Source organism: Diuraphis noxia, unplaced genomic scaffold (assembly GCF_037042655.1).
Source record: "Diuraphis noxia isolate RWA-SAM2 unplaced genomic scaffold, SU_Dnox_SAM2 contig0003, whole genome shotgun sequence".
NCBI lineage: Eukaryota > Metazoa > Arthropoda > Insecta > Hemiptera > Aphididae > Diuraphis > Diuraphis noxia.
Genome location: NW_028301713.1, coordinates 41,137,306 through 41,157,392, shown reverse-complemented (window position 1 = coordinate 41,157,392; position 20,087 = coordinate 41,137,306). Strand labels below are relative to the sequence as shown.

Sequence of the window (20,087 nt, the reverse complement as noted above, 5' to 3'; positions counted from 1 at the left end):
TATAGTACGATACTATTATGATGACATCATCGGGAGACGTATCCTATACAAGGACGTCAAAATTACAATGGTGAAGACGAGTCGTGCGGTTGCAGACGGTAAAAAGTACATGAGGAAAAGCCCTTGATCGATCAAATGGAGTGTGCCCGCAAGGACACGTACGGAGTATGAAAAATAATGCGAACACAAATGTGCTAATATATAAAATTTAAGTATTGTACTTATTCGTCAGTCAGTCTACACAATATGAAATCCTCGTTTTTCATTTTTCTAACTATCTCGTAGATTATTAGATAATGTATGATGTACATACCGCCTGCTTGATACCTGGTATGATTATTGATTTAAACCGGACCATTAGTGTCAAGTTGACAATTTTAGTATTATCATATTTGCATTTGTATATAGTGTTTCTATGACTCTGTAATGTAATGAAAGTAGGATAGTCAACTTGTTGTGTTGTGATAAAAAAAAAAAATCCGTTTTATAACTAATTAGATAGGTTAGTTCTATTTAATAACTATAAAATATAAAAGTTAACTGTGACTGTTGTGGTCGACCAAACTTTATCGATCAAACATTTATCTACCCATAATAGCATATTCTACCATTGAGACTGCATAATATCATGTACTAAGTTTTGGATTTTGGATCACAAACAAGAAAAAACATATTCGATTTTATTTGATGGAAGAAATAGTAAATATACATAGATAATACCTATAGTAACTAATATGAGAGGCGTTTGACTGTTTGAGATACAATTAACTGCGACAGTCAATTAACGACACAACGTTGGTTATACGGCCGGCGTGAAGAGGGAGGACAGCTGATGATCACATCGTTCGTCCAAGAGGGGACCACTGACCGCGATCCGTTTGATTTTAGTGCATGTCGTGTTGAAATCGCGAGTGATAAGAAAAAAGACAGAATTCCTACGGCAGGATAGTAAATATAATATAACATGAGAGTGTACCCGATGGGTGGTGGGCGATTTTGCAGTGTTTTGCATGGCAGAGGCGAACAGAACATGGCGAGAGAGAGATCAAGGTTAACACTTTCTAATGACACCAGAACGGCCTAACATGCGCGGCATTGGTGTTGCAGGTGCACAATAATTAAGCTGCGGCCCCACTGGGAGCGATTTGCGTTTTTACGATAGCGTGTAGCGATTTTGCATTTTAGCGATTTTAACAAAAGTATGTAACTCATATGTAGTGGCCCCACTGAGCGCGTGCCGCGTGTCGCGTGTAGCTTTACACGCGCGGTAATCGCTGAAAGAACAAAATAGTTTGATATTCGGCGATTAATCGCAGAAACGCTCGAAACGCAGAATCGCAGAATCGCTCCCAGTGGGGCCGCACCTTTAGTCGTGCCAAAAAATATGTATGGTTATATGGAATTATGATTGTTTTTCGAGCAAACATATTTTTTTTGCCCACAAATTGTACTTAATTTGTCAATATTTTGTTATACCTAGAATGTTCTATGTACGAAACTATCAAATGAAAAATCGTTACCACAACATTTCAACAATTACGAGAATAGTATTATGTATAAGCGACATATTAATGAATATATATATATATTATATTATATTATATTAAAATATACAAGCGCGTATTATGAGTCATTCGAAATTCCGAGAGAAAAAACGGACTTTCGTTGTAATAATAATAACTAATATTATGCATACCTACTATACATGCTCTCTACTAAATGCATAATACACTAAAACTTCCTACGCACACTATCATACACAGAATTGACACTCCGAAATGTCCGTTCAAATGGTACAATAATAGTATTAAATATATTATTGTTATAAATTATATAATCTACATAATATTATAGCAACGACCATATGGGCATAATGTTTTCAGTGCAAGGGTGTTGTCCTGCGGCCAATGCCGTTTGAAAATTGAACACTAATAAATGTTACGGAATAATCGCCAGTAAGTCATGCAAGGTGCGAGTCATATGTCATAAAACAAAATCTGAAACGAAACGAAACGATTAAGTTCTATATTATTATACTACATGAGTACGGTATCCACGGAAAACTTAGGATTGCAATCTTACAAGAAAGGCGATTTCGCTCTCACGTGCACACGGTAAACATTTTGATGACGTTCCTCGTCATCACTGAAACTTATGTGTTTTTTTACAGCAAACCAACGAAGTATACTATTATATTATACGTAGCTATAACTAAAATTGGCGAGTTCTGAACAACTCACGGATTTCACTTTTTAATCTGTACGAAAAATTCGTTGGTTCACTGCAGATAATATGCATTATATATCCGAATCATATTCCACCGTTTTACTTGACCTAAATAATATTAACATTGAATTTCCGATACGCCCAAGAACCCAAAACCACATTCATAGTGTAATATTTATATATATAAATATATGGTTTTAATATTAATATTATGGTGATTATAATTACAATATCGATTAAGTAGGTAGGTACATACTTTATTGTATTATTATTATGTATTGACAAACTCTAAATGTCAACCTACACGTGCGTAATTTACGTTTTATATTTGTCTTCTAATTACACATAGGTTAAACCAATAGGCACCTCTTACATTATCTATATTAAATTGTATTTATCGGGTGATGACACAAGATAGAATTAGCTATACACGTAGCTATAAGATGTCACTTTTAAAAAATATTAAGTAATTTTATGGTTCTGGTATTTACATTATTGTAATAATAATATGCTAATCGTACACGTATTTGATAGTAAATTGTAAGTTACAGCTATTACTAGATATTTTTTTTAGAGGTGGGAGAATTCAATATTTTATAGCTATATAATTTCGGACGATATTATTTTTGACAATGGTTTTAGATTACAGACATCGTCTGACGTCGATCAAACGATAAATGGGCGGATGCCAGGTTTTATTTTTAACAAAGTATCGATTTTTATTGCCCTAGATGTTATTGATATGATGTAGATCAATTAAATATTTTCTCGGGCCATCAGAGGTTATATACCGTTGTTCAATTTATAATATCCGACAATATTATATTATATGTATATTAGACATCACAAACATTTATATTATTTATATTATTATTATTTGATTATTGTGCTAAGGAAGGGTTAATCAATTAACATTTTTATTTTGTCAAAAACTATTACTATTACAATATACCTCCCTACATTTTTAGATAAGGTACGATAGAAGTTTTTGCATTTTACGATTACCCACATTTATAAAAAATAGGTTAATTAAAATGTTTTCATTTTCTCATCATGCGTTCATCACTAGAGGATATGTTAATTTTATTCAATTAAAACGAATCCACAGACATACAGCAGTCAAAATTATATCAGTAAATATTATGAGTTTTATTGACGAAAGCCTAAAGTAACCTTTCTAGTATTAAACGAAAATGATTTCGCCATAGTTTCCATAAAGATAAATGGTCTTCTACAGAAAATAGTTAATATATATAGAATTATTATAATACAATACATCGCGTTCAATTAAATTCGTCATGCACAGGAGAAATAAATTCTGACCCAATTATAAACCAACGGATTGGTTATTCTTTAATTTTTGTAGAATATTCTTCAAGGTAGAGTGAAAGTAAATGAAATTAACCACAAACCGGGTAATTGTTGATGCGCATTACACTACTTAAAATAAATTTATTGATACCGAAAATAGACATAGAAAACTCTATAGACCATAGTTTTACGTACACAATATAATAAAACAATACTTTCATATTAGATATTTCTTTTCAAACCCATAGCATATTAAAATAATATATAATATGTCATATATAAGTAATTATTATCATCGCGAGCGTAGTTTTTCTCTATTACATAATACACTATGTTAATACCAAAGATGTACCTATTATGACAATATATTATATATTACAGAGATTTACAAATTTTCTCGTCATTCTGGTTTACATTAATTTATCCATTAAATCGTTTAACTTTCTTATTTAGAGTCGACCTATTAATAGGACAATAATATTATACTACGCTGTTTGATTCCGTGAATATATATACTGTATACACAGCAGGAGTTTCGGGATATAAGTATATCATACCTTATACATGTAACATTCAAAAATGGTAAGTCGTTTCTTGTTACATAGTTAATAAGTACCACACTCTGAGGTCTGAGGTTGACAAGATCTGGTACACCAGCTCATCAAATAAATAATAATTACCAGCATTAGCATTAACACGCAACAAAATTATTAAGTAGGTACAACCGTACTGCAGCAGTTATTTATATGTTTCTGTTATAAAATAATTTATACAGAGGAAAATCAAACACTTATTAAAGCGGAGGAATTTTCCTCGTTAGACGTTAATAATACTGTTAAGTGTTAAGGCTAATATTGATAAATAAGACCATTAGACGCTAGGCACTGGTTTGTGATCGAATTATCTATATTATTATAAGAGATCATTGATCATTTTATAATGTTCTCCCTATAATTCCGATAACAATACTGAATGACGATCATTCGATTACATTAATACAAATTTGATTCGATACTGTGATTATTTAATTAAAAAGATTTGCCATTTGCCAACTGTAATGAGACAAAATACTAAGTATCGGATTTACGAAATTACATTGTCTCAAACCTCAAGAATGATTAATTTACTTATAATTGAAGACTATGATGTTATGTGTAAATAGATTTGTTGGGTGGTAGAGAACAAATAATTGTACAATATTATTACATTAAAACGCATAAAATAATATGTTGTAGGTGATACGCACAACAGCGTCGATTACAAAACTGCGTTGCTAAATTTGGGTTTGATTTTGATAACATTTGCGTAAACACAATACAATAAACTTGTTCCGACTATTTAAATCGGAAATAAATAATTATAAGAAAAAAAAACCGAGTGTCGTGACGAAACACGGAGTTGCCGCGTCGATATCGTAAAGCAGTTTCCACACACCGAGACGAGACGTTGCAAAATTGATAACGAAAAAAAAACCGCCGTTGCTCATGGCTCATGGGTATGAGATAACAATCGAATTTGCCCGAAATTTTTTTTTGTTTTCAAACATCTAATCACTTTATTAATCCGTCTTAAAAATAAATCAGTACGACTCGATTTGATCATTATTTCTTACATATCGTAACTATATAGTGGGTTGAGGGAGGGTGTTTCCCTGGTATAGAACACGACAATGCCGTAACCAGGGTTCTGTTTGGGGGGCTTAATCCCTCAATAGATTCCCCAAAAGACTCGTCGACGATCAAGGGTGATAAAAATCTCCTTTTTCCAACCTCAATAGGTTGCTATATAGCATGACTCACACATGAATTTTGTTTTGGCTCACGAAAATCGAATAATTTTTTGTGCATACCCATATAATATGGTTGGCATTGGTTACAGAAAAAAATCCTTTAGTAACGCACGGTGGTTCGAATAGTGAATAGAAGCATACTAAATTATACTATACTATATTAATATGCTTCTATAGCCACTATAGCTGTGGTATTTCCTTTAAATAGAAAAATACTTATACAATACACAATATATACTCAAAACCTGTTTGACCGAATTTTACATAAGTTTCAGGGATTATTCTAAGAGCTATTAGAAAAGCTCTACATCCAATTCGCAATGGTCGGATTGCTCATGTCGGTAGTATCATAAAAAAAAAAAGTAAGAGTGTTTTTTTTTTTACCTGGACACGAATTGTGATGTTTTTTCGTGTCAGAGGCGGTGGCGGTGGTGGTCGACGAGCTGCCGGAAGAGGATGCGACGGTGTTCGAGGCTGAAGCTGCGTTCACGTCGCTGGCAGTTCGGTTCGATGAGATCGTGTTACCGGTCCTGCGCTTTCTGAGACCATACGTGTGTACAGGAACTATGAGTTTGGGCCTAGGAATGGCGAAATTGTCTTGGCTACCGCTGCCACTGTCTCCCGCAGTGGCGATCGCGGTCGATGCGGATATGGTGGTTTCGGTTGAAGTGGCGGCGCTGACAAACGACGAACCCGGATCCGCGGTTAACAGTTGTTGCTGTTGGTGGTTAAGTTGTTGATCATCACCGTCGTCGTGGTGATGAGAATGGTGTTTGTCCTTATCGTGGTGGCGGCGAGGTTGACGGTTGTCGTTGTTATTGTTGTTGTTGAAGTGGTTGAAGTGATCGTCGTCTGAAACGATCCGTAGTAGACGGTCGCCACCGGTGGCCACCTTTTTGGGTGCCGGATTTCGGAACGATAGACTCTTCTTGACCTTGGCAGCAGACGACCGACAAAGATCTCGCGCAGCCGCCGCCGACGCCTCTGCCCGCTGCTCGTCGAGAATCTCTGCGGCTACCCGCTGACGGGTCCGATACCGGTGTGCAGCCGTGTCGTGGCGGACGCTCTGCACGCGACTCAGTGGTTTGGCCTTTGGCCGACGAGCTGACGCGGCAGCCCATGCTGCGGCGTCCTGTTCCTCTTGGCTGCTGCCCGTGCTGTCACTGCTGCATGCCTGCCGCTTTTCCGATGGATTCCTGCGGACGACCTGCGTTCTGCCTCGGCTTCCGACACTGCCTTCACCACGATCCTCTTCGTCGTCTTCAGTCCAACTGGCGACCGCGTCGTGACGCTCTTTGCTCCGTGAACGTAAACACCACTTCAACCGGCACTCTTGCCAACTCGCCTCGTACGAGTTCATGTCGTTGGAGGGCGCCGGTTCTTTGGAGATGACGACGTCGTGGTCGTGATCTTCCTTATTGTTATTGTTGTCGTCGTTGTTATTGATTTTTTCGTGGTCGTTGACGAAAGCTTTGACGTTATCGTTGTTGTTATCGTCGTCCTCGTCCTCGTCCTCTTCTTCCTCCTCCTTTGTCGCCGCTACCAAAGGCACGACCTGTGTAGCTTTTCCCGGGTAATAGACGAAACAGATTTTCATTTTACGTCCATAATCATTGCTGCTGTCTTCCGATAGCTATATTATAAAAATATTTATTTTAAATATACGTCGCGTTCATTTTTCACGTCTACCTTGTCATTGCTCTTGTTTTTGCGCACACACTACATCCAAATTATACTAGCAAACACTCCAAACTATCTAACAATAATTCTACTGATACTATATAATACTACTACAACTGGCTACTATTAACTACAGCGGGTCTAGAAAATAAATCAGTTAATGTATTTACCTGACTTTTTAACCTCCAAATTATTAAGCCAAATACTATATTATTGGTATTGTTGAAATGACCTATTAACATTTTTCCGGTGTTGCTTAATTAAGAAAAACAGAAAATTAATGGACCGGCTTAAGTCGAGGTGCAAAAAAACGTAAACACTGTCACGCCGATTTTCTACTTTTTGATAGATACTCTATATACCTACCTATGTATTATGTAACATAGTTATTTAATTATAATCATTTGAAAAAAAAACTATTACGCAATATAGTAATAAATCTAATTAACCTAATTTAAATACAATTTAAAAGTAATGTAGTAAGTTAATACGACCAATTGAAGACGAAAAATGTCGTTCAACAATGAATGAATATACATATAATGCTAGATAATACGTCTACATAAATACAGTGATGAAATTATAAAAACATATTAAAATGTAAGAGATTAACGGCCAATACTCAAAAATGTCTGAACACAATAAATTAAATAATTAGCAAAATGATTGATTATTTTAATGTGTCGTAACGACGTAATGGACGATGGCAATGTCCACTATAAATATGAGTTCGATTGACTTTTCACCCCTCTAAGATGATAAACACATTTGATTAAAATAAAAATCTGACAAAACTTTTTATACCTACTACATTTTAAAATATCATTGGCTGTTTCGGTCAAAAGAGAAATAAATGCGTCTATAGGCATATTAACAATAAATATTAATTTTAATTTTAATTTTTACAAAATATTGTTTTTGTATATGTCGTTTCAAAACTGTACATTTTGCCACTGATTTTACCGCATCTACGATATCGTTCAAATGGAAAGAAATAATTATTAGCTATTGTACTTACACGTCATGTTTAACGTAAATCGGTAAAAATAATAGTGTATAAATATAATTGCTGGTATAATAGGTACCTGTTCACAATACACTATACAGTAGGTACGTTAAACATGCGGTTTAATTCTGCCTATTCAAAAAACTTATAATACACTAACTGATGGCGTTCCATTACCGCATATACTCTAACTATTAATCATTACATATAATTATGATTGGATCGTCGAATTTTTGATTTTTCAAACGCACCTGCATCTGTCAACAACTTTATTATGGCATAATAAAAAACGGTTATCTAAATAGCTCTGGTTACTTGGATCAGATCTTTACCCTAACCCTCTCTCGATGTAGGTATAGTAAACATAATAACATCCATTTCGGTAAACCAATCACATTTTGAATTCTCCGATCTTATAGTGCATAATATATTATAGCACTATTATTATTAAATAATATCAAAAAAAAAACCTCATCATACCTACGACAATATTTAAAATATTATAAGTAGACACACAGTTTTCGATTTTCTAAAACGAACGATCGCAGAATCACGCATTGTGCCGTCGTCGAACTGTTGTGAAATTTTGTTGGTTGACTTTCATTCTCCGTTACCTTGTCCGAGACACGATAACACTGTCGCCCGGCAGCAACAATCATTAATAATAGCAGTAATAGCAGTAGTAGTTTTGTAGCAGCAGCAGATATGAGTGAGACTATTGGGATAGCCGTAGAGTTTTTAATACCTATATAATATGCTGTTTTACTATGCATATAGTGTCCAAACTTTCCTCACGGACCTCTATGATATTAGTATGACCTCGGAACAATTGATATTTTAGATTTTTTCGATTTTATCTTTGCCCACTTTGGCAGGTATAACTGTAGTATCCACTGATAGTCGGTACTGACACAAGTGCCGTTTATTATGTGTATGGTGCCTACACGTGGCACTATAATGTAGCCACATATAGGTATCTGAAATCGTGGACGGTTACACCCAGCACACAAACGGTCGAAAGGGACCCTCGCTTGGACCACCCTTTATTTCTCAATATTCTTCTCATCCACCAAAATCTTACCCTTTACACAATTACACAACACGCATGCATATACACATACTACTCGCGTGGTAAGATCATATTCACAACTTAATATCTTAATGTATTTTATCAAACACCTACGTCTGTGTTGGTAGTTTGTTATGTGTTATATTAATAAAACAATATGGTTTTGGGTGCGTGTGTGTGTTTTTTTTATACTGAATCTCAATAGAAGCGTAGATACCTACAACGATTTCGAATGAGATAACGATGTTTTTAATGCTCGCTTGACGCGATTCAATTAAATGCCGGATTTGAAAGATTAGCGGCTGAATTAGTCAATAACACGTACTATAATGTTTCTAATTCGATTGGGACTAAAATAATACTATATGAAAGTACTTCGGACTGCGCACAGACTTTAACTAACTACTCTTTGTAACAATAATAATATATGTCATTGCGTGCGTGCAACAGTGCAAGTAAGACGACGGCGACGGTTCAAAAGTTGAGAAATTTGCTGATAACGAAAACGCAGCGGAAAAAATGTGCGTCGCGTTACCAAGTACCAACCAAAAATGCATTATTTGATTAACTACATATATCTACTTAATTATTATGCTGATGTATTTATTGTAAGTACAAGGCATATTCGAGTGCATTGTTTAAACTAATAGTACTCGGTGTTTTATCGATGCCTTTAGGTACCTACGCACAATTTTGAGTCGCGAGTTTTAACAGAAATAATATCTCGAGTCCATGGATAGCGCGGTCGCTTCTCTAAACGATAACGAGTTGAAGGCGTGAGCCGAATACTGTGCGGTCGCAAGATTAAGTGGACAGACACGTCGAACCACGTACGGTGGTCTAACGGATATGCAAATGCCGTTGATGGTATGAGCGGATGAGGGGCTGCGGTTTTAACCGGATACCGGAGTCGTGCAGAGGCGGAAAGTGTTTGGTCTGTTTTCCAAGCGGGTTTATCGCGTCTTTTCGACGTCGAGGAGCACCTACCATCTCCAGTAGAGCACGCTACCCCCCGATGACGATCACTTAAAGCTAAACACTATACTACTCGCAAAAATACACGGGTGTGTTCTCGTCCCGAGGAAATCCGATCTGAACACAACAATCACAGAGCAATGACACGGTGGCGACAAGTGAACAGGAAAAATATAATAAACCAGTAGATATTTAAAAGAAAAACGAGCTCTCCGCTTACCGTAGGGGAGGGCCGAGTTTCGGCGAGGGACGTATATCACGGTTGTCTTAACCGATATTAAAACGAATCGTCGGCAAAATACACTCGTCGATACGACGATTGTGCGGCGAAAACGGACGGGCGTGAGAAAACGAATCTAAATAAATTGAAAACGCACACCGGAGTTAGGGCGAACCGGACGACGGTTTGGACCGACGCGAAACGAAACGACGGGCGCACACGGCAAACGAACGACCAAACCGGATGACGACCGCGCACGAACTGACGGCGGACGGGCGGGCAGACACTGTTTGCATCGCGTTCTTTTGTGTCCGGCTGCGTGGAACAGCTGGCGGTGGTTGGCCGCCGGTGAGGTGTAGCTGCCGCCGCCGCTACGCGCTCCGCTCGCTTGCCCCCCCACCGACCGCGATCGGGCCAGAAATATGAAAAAGAGAACACACCACGCTGCCGCCGACGACGAAAGCGACGTAAAAACTACTCGAGACGACGGTTTGGAGCAGGGGCAACAGCTGCTGCTGCTGCTGCTGCTTTACTACGGTTCGCCGCTCGCGACGTTTGCACCGCGAACACTCTGTACGCAGCGTACGATAATAACGACGATGGGCCAGCAGTGTGTGAAAGGGGGGGGGGGAGGCGTTTACTATTTTTACGCACCGTGAAGAAAGCGGCGGCGGTGGCGGTGACGACGGGTTTTCGTTTTTTGATTAAATAGGTCTTTTTCGAAACGAAAAACGCGAGGATTTCGCTTTTTTGGTTAAGAATTATGCGATAGATGGTAGTTTCCGGTTGATCAAAGTACATACGTTTCTTCGGCAGCATACGCACTATCGTTATCAACATTTATTTTTATTCTTATCAGACGAAACTCAATCAACCGCGCGTCTACCACGATGTACTAAAATTTATAAATTATAATACACGCTTAACTGTAATTAAATACACGTTCAGCTAATTTTTTTTTGGTTTAGAACAACAGCTGACCTTGGGACTAGAGAATGCTAGTATGATTTATAATCGTGGAAATAATAATTGGTATGATAACGCACAATGCACAAACGAAAAATATATAATTACAACACAACATTTTTCTTAAATACGATAAAATGACTTATTTTGCTATTATAAATTGCATATATACTTGGATTTTACTTATAGATAATACAGATTGGCCAAAATATGAATAATTAATAATCACGGTGTAGACATAATATTATTATAGTTCATTATCACAGCGTTATGTGTATCGTGAGACGACAATAAATTAATATCATTCTAAATATGTTATAAGACATATATAAAAATAATTTGTGTATCTGTATTGCTTGTATAATAAGTGCGCATCTATAAATTCAGCATGATTTTGCACGTTAATTAAAACATGATAATGTAAACGAGTTAATCAGATCACAAACATAACAAAATTCTACATAACTGAATCTAATGTTTATTAGTCTATTTCCACACGATTCCAAAATTAACATTATGAAGTAGAGCGTGTCAAAAGAATGTACATGTTAATGAGACATCAGGTACAAATGATTGAATAATTTCTCATAAGAATCACAAATGTAAAATTAATTCACGATTCATATTTTATTTTTGATTCAAAAGTGTATGTTGTGTGTATTAAATAAAATACAATAAAATATGTAGTTTTTATTTGACGAATGGTGTGCAGTATAAAAACATTGTATGAAAAAAGGGTCATTGACATTTAGTTAAACTAAATGTAGAAAGACCAAAATGCTACACACTCGGCACTCGTATATTGAGTACGAAATATGTCAAACACCAGTCTTACAATTATTTTTGTAATCTAATTTTAAAACTTAAGTATAACATTAACGTATATTGTAAAATAATATATTAACACAGTAACATATAACTTAACTATATGCTAAAAAGTAACTTACGATCAACAAACGTGGTATTAATTGTACTTGTAATACTATCTATTTTCAAACAATACTCCTCTAAAATATTTGGATAAAAACTAACCTTATACTCCTAGTCTTTAAAAATAAGTTTAAAATTGTTGATAACGTTTGAGATTTTGTTAAAAACTTATTTGATTTATTTCAATTCATCGCTTTATTGTTTTTAACAATTTTTCGGATAAACACGAGAATTTCGATTTTTATTCAAAATTTAAATTCATTTTTAATTTTCTATCTAAAAATAGATATATGAAATTTTTAACAGTGAACTGTCTCAAAAAGTTTTAAGCGAAAATATTGAAAAATATTATCACGCTTCACTCGTGTCTAAAATATAAAATTTTGCATTTCTAATCAACTAGAAGTTTTAACCAACTGAAAAATCAATTGGTCAATAACCAAAAATCAAAATCAATATGATTGAATAAAATATACTGAAAATATGCAGGAGATAAATTAAGTAATTAATATATTAATATGAATCATATAATGAGCATATTATACAGTTATTAATACATTTTATTAAGAGGACACTACACTCTCCATGATGTGTTGTCTCCGTCTTACAAGTGTTTAACGGCAAATTTTACGCTCAGCAGATCACGTTTAACTCGGTTAGTTTAAAATTAAGAGTGAATTTACCTCTTATAAAATTTAAGGTGATATTATTATCGAAGGCTTTTCTTAGGCTTTTTATTTAATCTAAATTTTAAAGCGAGTCATGAGTATTTTAAAATTGTAAATAGTTTTTACATCTTAAAATACTGATAACTCATAATTTACTTTAAAATTAAAATTAAAATCGTAAAAAAAGGCCTTCGATAATAATGTTACCTTTAATTTTTATAAGAGGTAATTTCACTCTAAATTTTAAATTAACCGAGTTAAACGTGATGTGCTTAGCGTAAAATTTGCTATGTTACGCACTTGTAAAACGGGGAGTCGGGGACAACATATTATGCAGGCGTAGCATCCTTTTAAGTAATAACTAGGGCTGGGATTTTAATGCCCTCAAAAACCACGAAAAATGTCCTAAAAAAATGCTTTTATGACCTAAAAACTCAAAATAATGACCTAAAAAAGGGCAATAAATCTACAAATTTTTTAATTTTTAATAATTTTAGTATAAATTACAATAAAAAGTTACTCAAACCTTTTCCGATAATATAATACGAATTAGGAGTACCTACTTATAATCTGTTATATTTATTTAAAAACCATGTTGGTGTAAAAATCTTAAAATCTTAAAATAAAATTTCAAATTCATACACTTGGTTTCCAAAAACTCAAAAAATACTCCAAAAACTCTAAAATGCCCTAAAAAATTAAGAAAATGACCTAAAAACTAAAAATTGCCAAAAAATGCAAAAAAATGCAAAATAAACTTTCTTATTCTCATTCAAATGTACATAAAATAAATTTGTGACAAGACGAGCATTGCACAGTAAGCTTTGAAAAACAATGCAAAGTGCATCGAAATCCCACCCCTAGTAATAACTATAAAATATATCAAAGCTAATTTTAAATGGAAATAATTCTAAAAAGCTGTTCAATTTGCACCTTTATTTTCGTATAATTTTACATATAACTAAAATATTATTACAGTATAATCAGTTTATGGTTCAATATTATTTTTTAAATGGTTTTTGGTATAATATATGTTTATAAACCTATTAAAGTACAAATGATGTAGAATATGGACTTTAAATTCAATTTTGTATGTTGATATAAATATAATTTATTGATGTTTACTGAAAATCAATAAAACAAAATAACCACAAATATACAGTTGAGAGGACGAAAGATCAACATACAAATTATTTCACTCGTGTGTTTGGAATGTATATAAAGCATATAGATCATGAGCGAAATAAACTAATATTCGAATTTAAATGGATTAGTAATATAATATGTACTAAATCTAAATATTACATGAAATTAAAAATAGCCATTAAATTTAAATTAATATAAAAATCACTCTTAAATTAAATATGATATTTTTATAGTATTATCAGATAAACCACTGGCACTTATATATCAAAGTTTTAAAATTATTATTCGTCGAAAACTTTAGAAAATCTATTTGATATTATATAATTTGATGGATTACCTAAGAAAAATATCAAAACAACAAACATTTGTACTTTTACCTTCAAACATAAAATTATAGTATCTACTTGTAGTTAATAATTTGAAGAAAATATTTAAATTTACATAGATATAATTACAGACAAAACCTAATTTAAGGGTATGAAAAAAAATTGAAAGATATTTTAAATTAAAATTTTTAATATTCATTAGTTTTTATCATAAGCTGTTGTATATTTTAAAAAATGACAAAATTTCATTTAAAATAATAAAGGTTTTACACAAGCGGTTTTATAGTTTAAATATATAATACTATAATTCGTATAATAAAATAATATACTCGAATTATACTTGTACCAAAAAGATCAAGCAGCATTCCAAGAATAAATATATGAACCTGATTTCGATTGCAATTCAAAAGTGTAATTCGATAAGTGATAATTTGAATCAGATATTCAAACTATATGACTATATAGTATCACGTTTCACTTTATAACATTTTCATACATTAACAGTTAATAAATAGGAAAATGGGTAAGAAATGTATAATCGTGTTTTATATGTATAGTAATATAAATAATAAGAATTATAATAATTATTATTATACAATTATTTAAAGCTATTTATTACATTGAAGATATGATAAACATTTATAAATATACTATAAATCAACTAAGTACGACTAGTTACCAATTTTGATTTTAATTTTCACAGGACAAACTTATAAAGTTATAACTTATATATATATATATAACTTTATAAAATATAAGTTACCCTTTCATAAATATCTCCTAATAAATTATTTTATATTCAAATGAATAGCTATATTCATGTGACGTTAACAAATCATGAACATTTTTGTACATACTGTACAATTAATATAATTTTTATTAACAATTGTCGATATTCATACTATATTAGCATATTCAAAGTCATAAATTTAATTAAATAAACTCACCGATATAATTTGACACAGAGATATTTAAATAAAAAACTAATGATTATGTATACACAAAGTAAGAGTAATTTGTCGATGGCTGAGAACTGATATACTATTCATGCCTACCTTTATAGTTTGAATCATATTTGCTTAAATTGTTATTCAATTTTAATACATACATATATAAATATATACCTTATTTATATATAACCTAATATATCACTGTACCAAATTTTCGTCGCAATTAGTTCAGCCGTTAGGTATGCATAAAGGACAAACAGACAGACAGAAATCCATTTATATATATAAATTATATATATATATCTGTTTATGAATACCTAACGGCTGAACCGATTGCAACAAAATTTGGTACAGAGTTATTTTAGACCTATTCGCAGAAAATAGGCTAAGTTAAAAAGTAATTTGCTTAAATATCATTCAATTGAATATTTGAATTGTCAGACTTTTCTCGATAAAACGAATACATTTACATAATGATAGACTAAATTGAATATCGTTATAAGATTATTACTTACTATATGTTAACCGTTATCTATCTATATTCTATATACCTATGTATAAAAATATACTTCTAGCATAATCACAGGAAACACATTTAACACAGTTTAAGACATATAAGAGGTAGGATTTTGAACGGGCTACGAAGTGCACGAGTTCAGCTAGTATAAGTAGATATACATCATGTAACTTTTTTATTATTCCCTGGAACATTGATGAGGCATGATGAGAACTGTAAGAAATAACTGCAATATTCTGACTTGAATATTATATTATAATATTACAGGGAATCAAACACATTTATCTTTGATTCATAAGATATGACTGATTTCATAAATGAAACTTATAATTTTAAATATAAATATAAAATAAGTACATTTCTAGGTATATTACAATAATACATCATATACTTTTTTGAAAATGTATAGGTAGGTATATTAATTTTTTATGGATTTTTTTTTATTATAACGAAATATACCCTAGGCGACATAGGCCATTGGGTCACAAAATGTTAGTTACATTAGGTTGAGTTTACATTGACAACTATACTATTTTACAGTGTTCATTTTTATGAATTATTATACAGGTAAAATGTAATACAAATGTATACAGCAGATCTAAAAAAAACTCGAAGTAATTAATCACAAGCTAGTCAAGAACACGAAGAAATGAATATAAATTATTTTAATGGTCTGACTATGAAATTATAATTTATTTCTTATTTCTTATCTAACTTAATATGAAATGTGCCTAACGACGGCTATGTCATTTACAGAGCGAATAATGAAAACACTCATGATGCATGTAGTTTACACTAACACAATTTAATACAATAAAACAAAATTGTAAATATTATTTGTCATCGAAGAACAATTAAGATAGTAGCTAGTTAATTCAATAATAAGATGTACATGAACAAATGAGTAAAGTTTAATATAAGTATTTAATAATAATGGCAATTTATTTTAATAATAATATTACAATAAATTGTGATTGGCCTTTGACTACCATTCAGTTTTAAAAATGTTATAAGATAAAAATAAAGAAAATTAGTTGACCTCGTAATTTTTTATTAACTTCGAGATTTTCAAGAAGTTATTTTAAATAAAAATAAAAATAAATCACCATTCAGATTTTAGAAAGTCTTATCTTAGGTCCTAACAAGGTCTGTCCAAATATGCCTATAAAATGAAATAATTTTAGTATAATAGATATATTACATAATTTATTATAATACATTAGAATCAAAGACATTCTGTAGTTGATGTACAATAATAATACAATATAGGATGCACAAGTTACAACGATATTTTTCGTTTTCCAAAAATAATCAAAATAATGTGAGGTAAATTACTGTTGAAAATAAGTAGTTAAGTCCCTTCAATGTCGTTCTGAGCAATTTGTTTCGATGTTCAATGAATGAGTCCATCTATAATATTGTTATAAATATATCAATACGAGGTTTTCAATTCACATCAAACATGTATGCGATACAAAAATTGAAAAATTAACAATTTCTATAACGAGTCTTGAACTCCGAACGAGTAGATAGAACGCATACAATATTTTATCATCACCGGTGAAATATGTAATCGCTAAATCAGAACGTTCATACCGTTATGGTGTCGACGAGTGATGACAATCATATAATAATATTTATGCCAATAATGTTATGCTCTCTCGTTAAACGTCAATCATCGGTAATCACGTGTGGACACGTCAATTGACAAAAAAAAAAAAACAAATTTCACTGTTACAAATATTTCCACGACGCATCAACAAAGACCATACGACCTCATATGGTTGCAATTTCATGTTTTATTTGTAGTACGGAGTGCAATGGTGCATACTATTGCCGCAAGAACTTATTTTGTTATAAATTCTAATTGATAATTTTGAAATGATAGGACCCGATTATCATAGTATAGTTTAGATACACCTAATATTAAATATTTGTTTTCAGGCTCATCCAAAAAATCCAGGATGGCCAATATAATATAGAGCTTGAAATTTATGTAAATATTTTGAAAGTTGAATTATACTAATTTCCATAAAATGTTTTAAGTAAAACAGTCGTGTTTTAAAACGTAAAGGAAGAAGAGGAGTAGACAAACGGGTATGTACAACAACAAACAAGGTTAGGTTAGGTGATCCTAACCCTAGACATTAGGCGCCCTGTTAACATAATAATAAAATAGTCGTCATTATTACGACAATATACGCCAAATGCTCGAACATGCCAAATACCGACACGTGTGTACGTTGAGTTGCCACATCAAATTCGCAGTAGTATATTCTATTATTTTATAATACAATAATAATTAATAAAACAATATATAAATATTGTTTATTACTTGTCTTTTTACACTGAACAACGTCAAAAACGATTACTGTTATGGTACTTTTATATTGATCAAAAATCACAATATCGATATAATAATATACAGACACGATAAAATATTAAAATGTATAGATTTAGATTATTGTAGTAGCCAATGTCGTAGAATCGTATTACAACACAATATTTCAGAACGTTATAAAATTATTAAACACATTATAAAACGTCGCATACAACCGTTAACGATAAAAGTTCAATCATAATGCGTTTGTTAAGTTGTAGCCATAACTATATTTGTAATGGATAGATAATCGATACTAGCTTAAAATCAATTTTTTTTTTTGTATAATATAGAGGACGTGATACCCACATGTGTTATCTTCGTCTTACAAGTGCGAAACATGGCAAATTTTACGTTCAACATGTTGATCTGCAGATCACACTTTGCTCCGTTAGTTTAAAAGTTAGAATTATACAATTTAAAGGTAAGAATATTATTTAGACGGCCTCATGGGCTTTTTGTTATATTTTGATTCTGAAGTGAGTTAAATTTGGTTTCTTAGTTATGACTGAAGTCTTCTTGGTTCTTTCCACGCAAAACCGTTTTTGCTAGGTATGTTTTATATTTGTAAAACGAAAACAATACATGCAGATGGTCCTCTTAACACCATTACACTACATTTATAAAACGTAAGAAAAATATTAAGTTAATTTACTCTGGATAAATACAATATACTTACTATTTTGGAAATTCTTATATCTATAATTATTTTTAATTTAATTACCCAAGTCCAAATTGTACACTCAAATAATTGGATGTGATATAATAATATGTTGTAGGTACAAATAATAATAATCATGTTTTAATAGTATTAGATTAAAAAACTTACCTTCCATAACATAAACAATACTGCCCACATCTCCTTCTTTAATAATAATGCTGTCGGAAGCATACTCAACGGGATACATACAGTCCACTATCTCTCTAATCTGTGTTGATTCCAAGTTTTTCATGAAGTCGTTGTCCAAAATAGCACCTTTTATCAATTCCCTAGACCTGGAAAGTAATTTCAATTTTAATATTAAAATTATTATTACTAATATAATTATTGTTGTTGTTGTTGATATTATTGTTATTTATATTAACCTAATCACTTATTGGTAAACATAAATAATTGTTACATTACATAATTTTATGCAGCTATCGTAGGGGGGGGATATTAGTGGTCACCCATCCGGGAACTAGTGACAAAGGCCGATGCTTGACCTCAGCACAAGTTCCCAAATGCGGCAAACCATAGTGTCACAAATATACGATATTAAAAACAATCTAGAACTAAATCGTTTTATGCACATTTTTAATCAATACTTTTATTTAAAAGTAAATTTAGAATAAACAATAAAACTAATTGATAAATTTGTACATATAGGTATTTCGAAGCTTTAATATTATAGCTATCACAGTAATAGTAAAGCTTTTTATTAGTTTGAAAATGTAGGTGGAAATCGAAAAATAACACCATTAACTGAATAAGCACTGTGCAGCTGAATATACATATTATATTACCTAAATTAGTTTTGAGTAATCACTAACTAATGTAAAATTCCGATATTTTGCCAGAGCATTTCACAAAATATATCCCTATTATTTTAGGCAACTAGTTATGTTTTTATAACAATTCGTTTGATACCATGCCAGTAATAATTGTACGTAATAAAAACCATTTTTTTTCACATCATTATTATGATTTCTAATTTATTTTTTAGAGCAACAAATAGTTCAGAATTTTGGAGTTTTCGAAAATACAATAAAGTAAATAATTATTTAGGGAGCATGTATTATTGTTTATTAAGAAGTTTTATTTTGATATGTTATACCGATTATTATGATATGACATGTTGACATGCTATATAAATTATGACAAATGCAAAATATATTGTTCACGCCACGCGGGGTCGTGTTGTTCCCCAGGTAATATTATCAAATAT

General features: G+C 32.1%; 1 protein-coding gene across 4 annotated transcripts in view; it reads right to left on the bottom strand.

Moving 5' to 3' along the window:
- The window catches only part of for (cGMP-dependent protein kinase for), a 133,940-nt gene that overhangs the window by 38,959 nt on the left and 74,894 nt on the right, over positions 1-20,087 (bottom strand). For 3 of the 4 annotated variants that reach the window (XM_089224915.1, XM_089224914.1, XM_089224916.1), the window contains one exon: positions 18,989-19,155. In XM_089224915.1, the coding sequence (XP_089081041.1) occupies positions 18,989-19,155 (167 nt within the window). Of the gene's footprint in view, positions 1-5,710; positions 6,960-10,276; positions 10,552-18,988; positions 19,156-20,087 lie in introns of those variants that run through there. The other variant, XM_089224913.1, reaches the window with a different exon arrangement.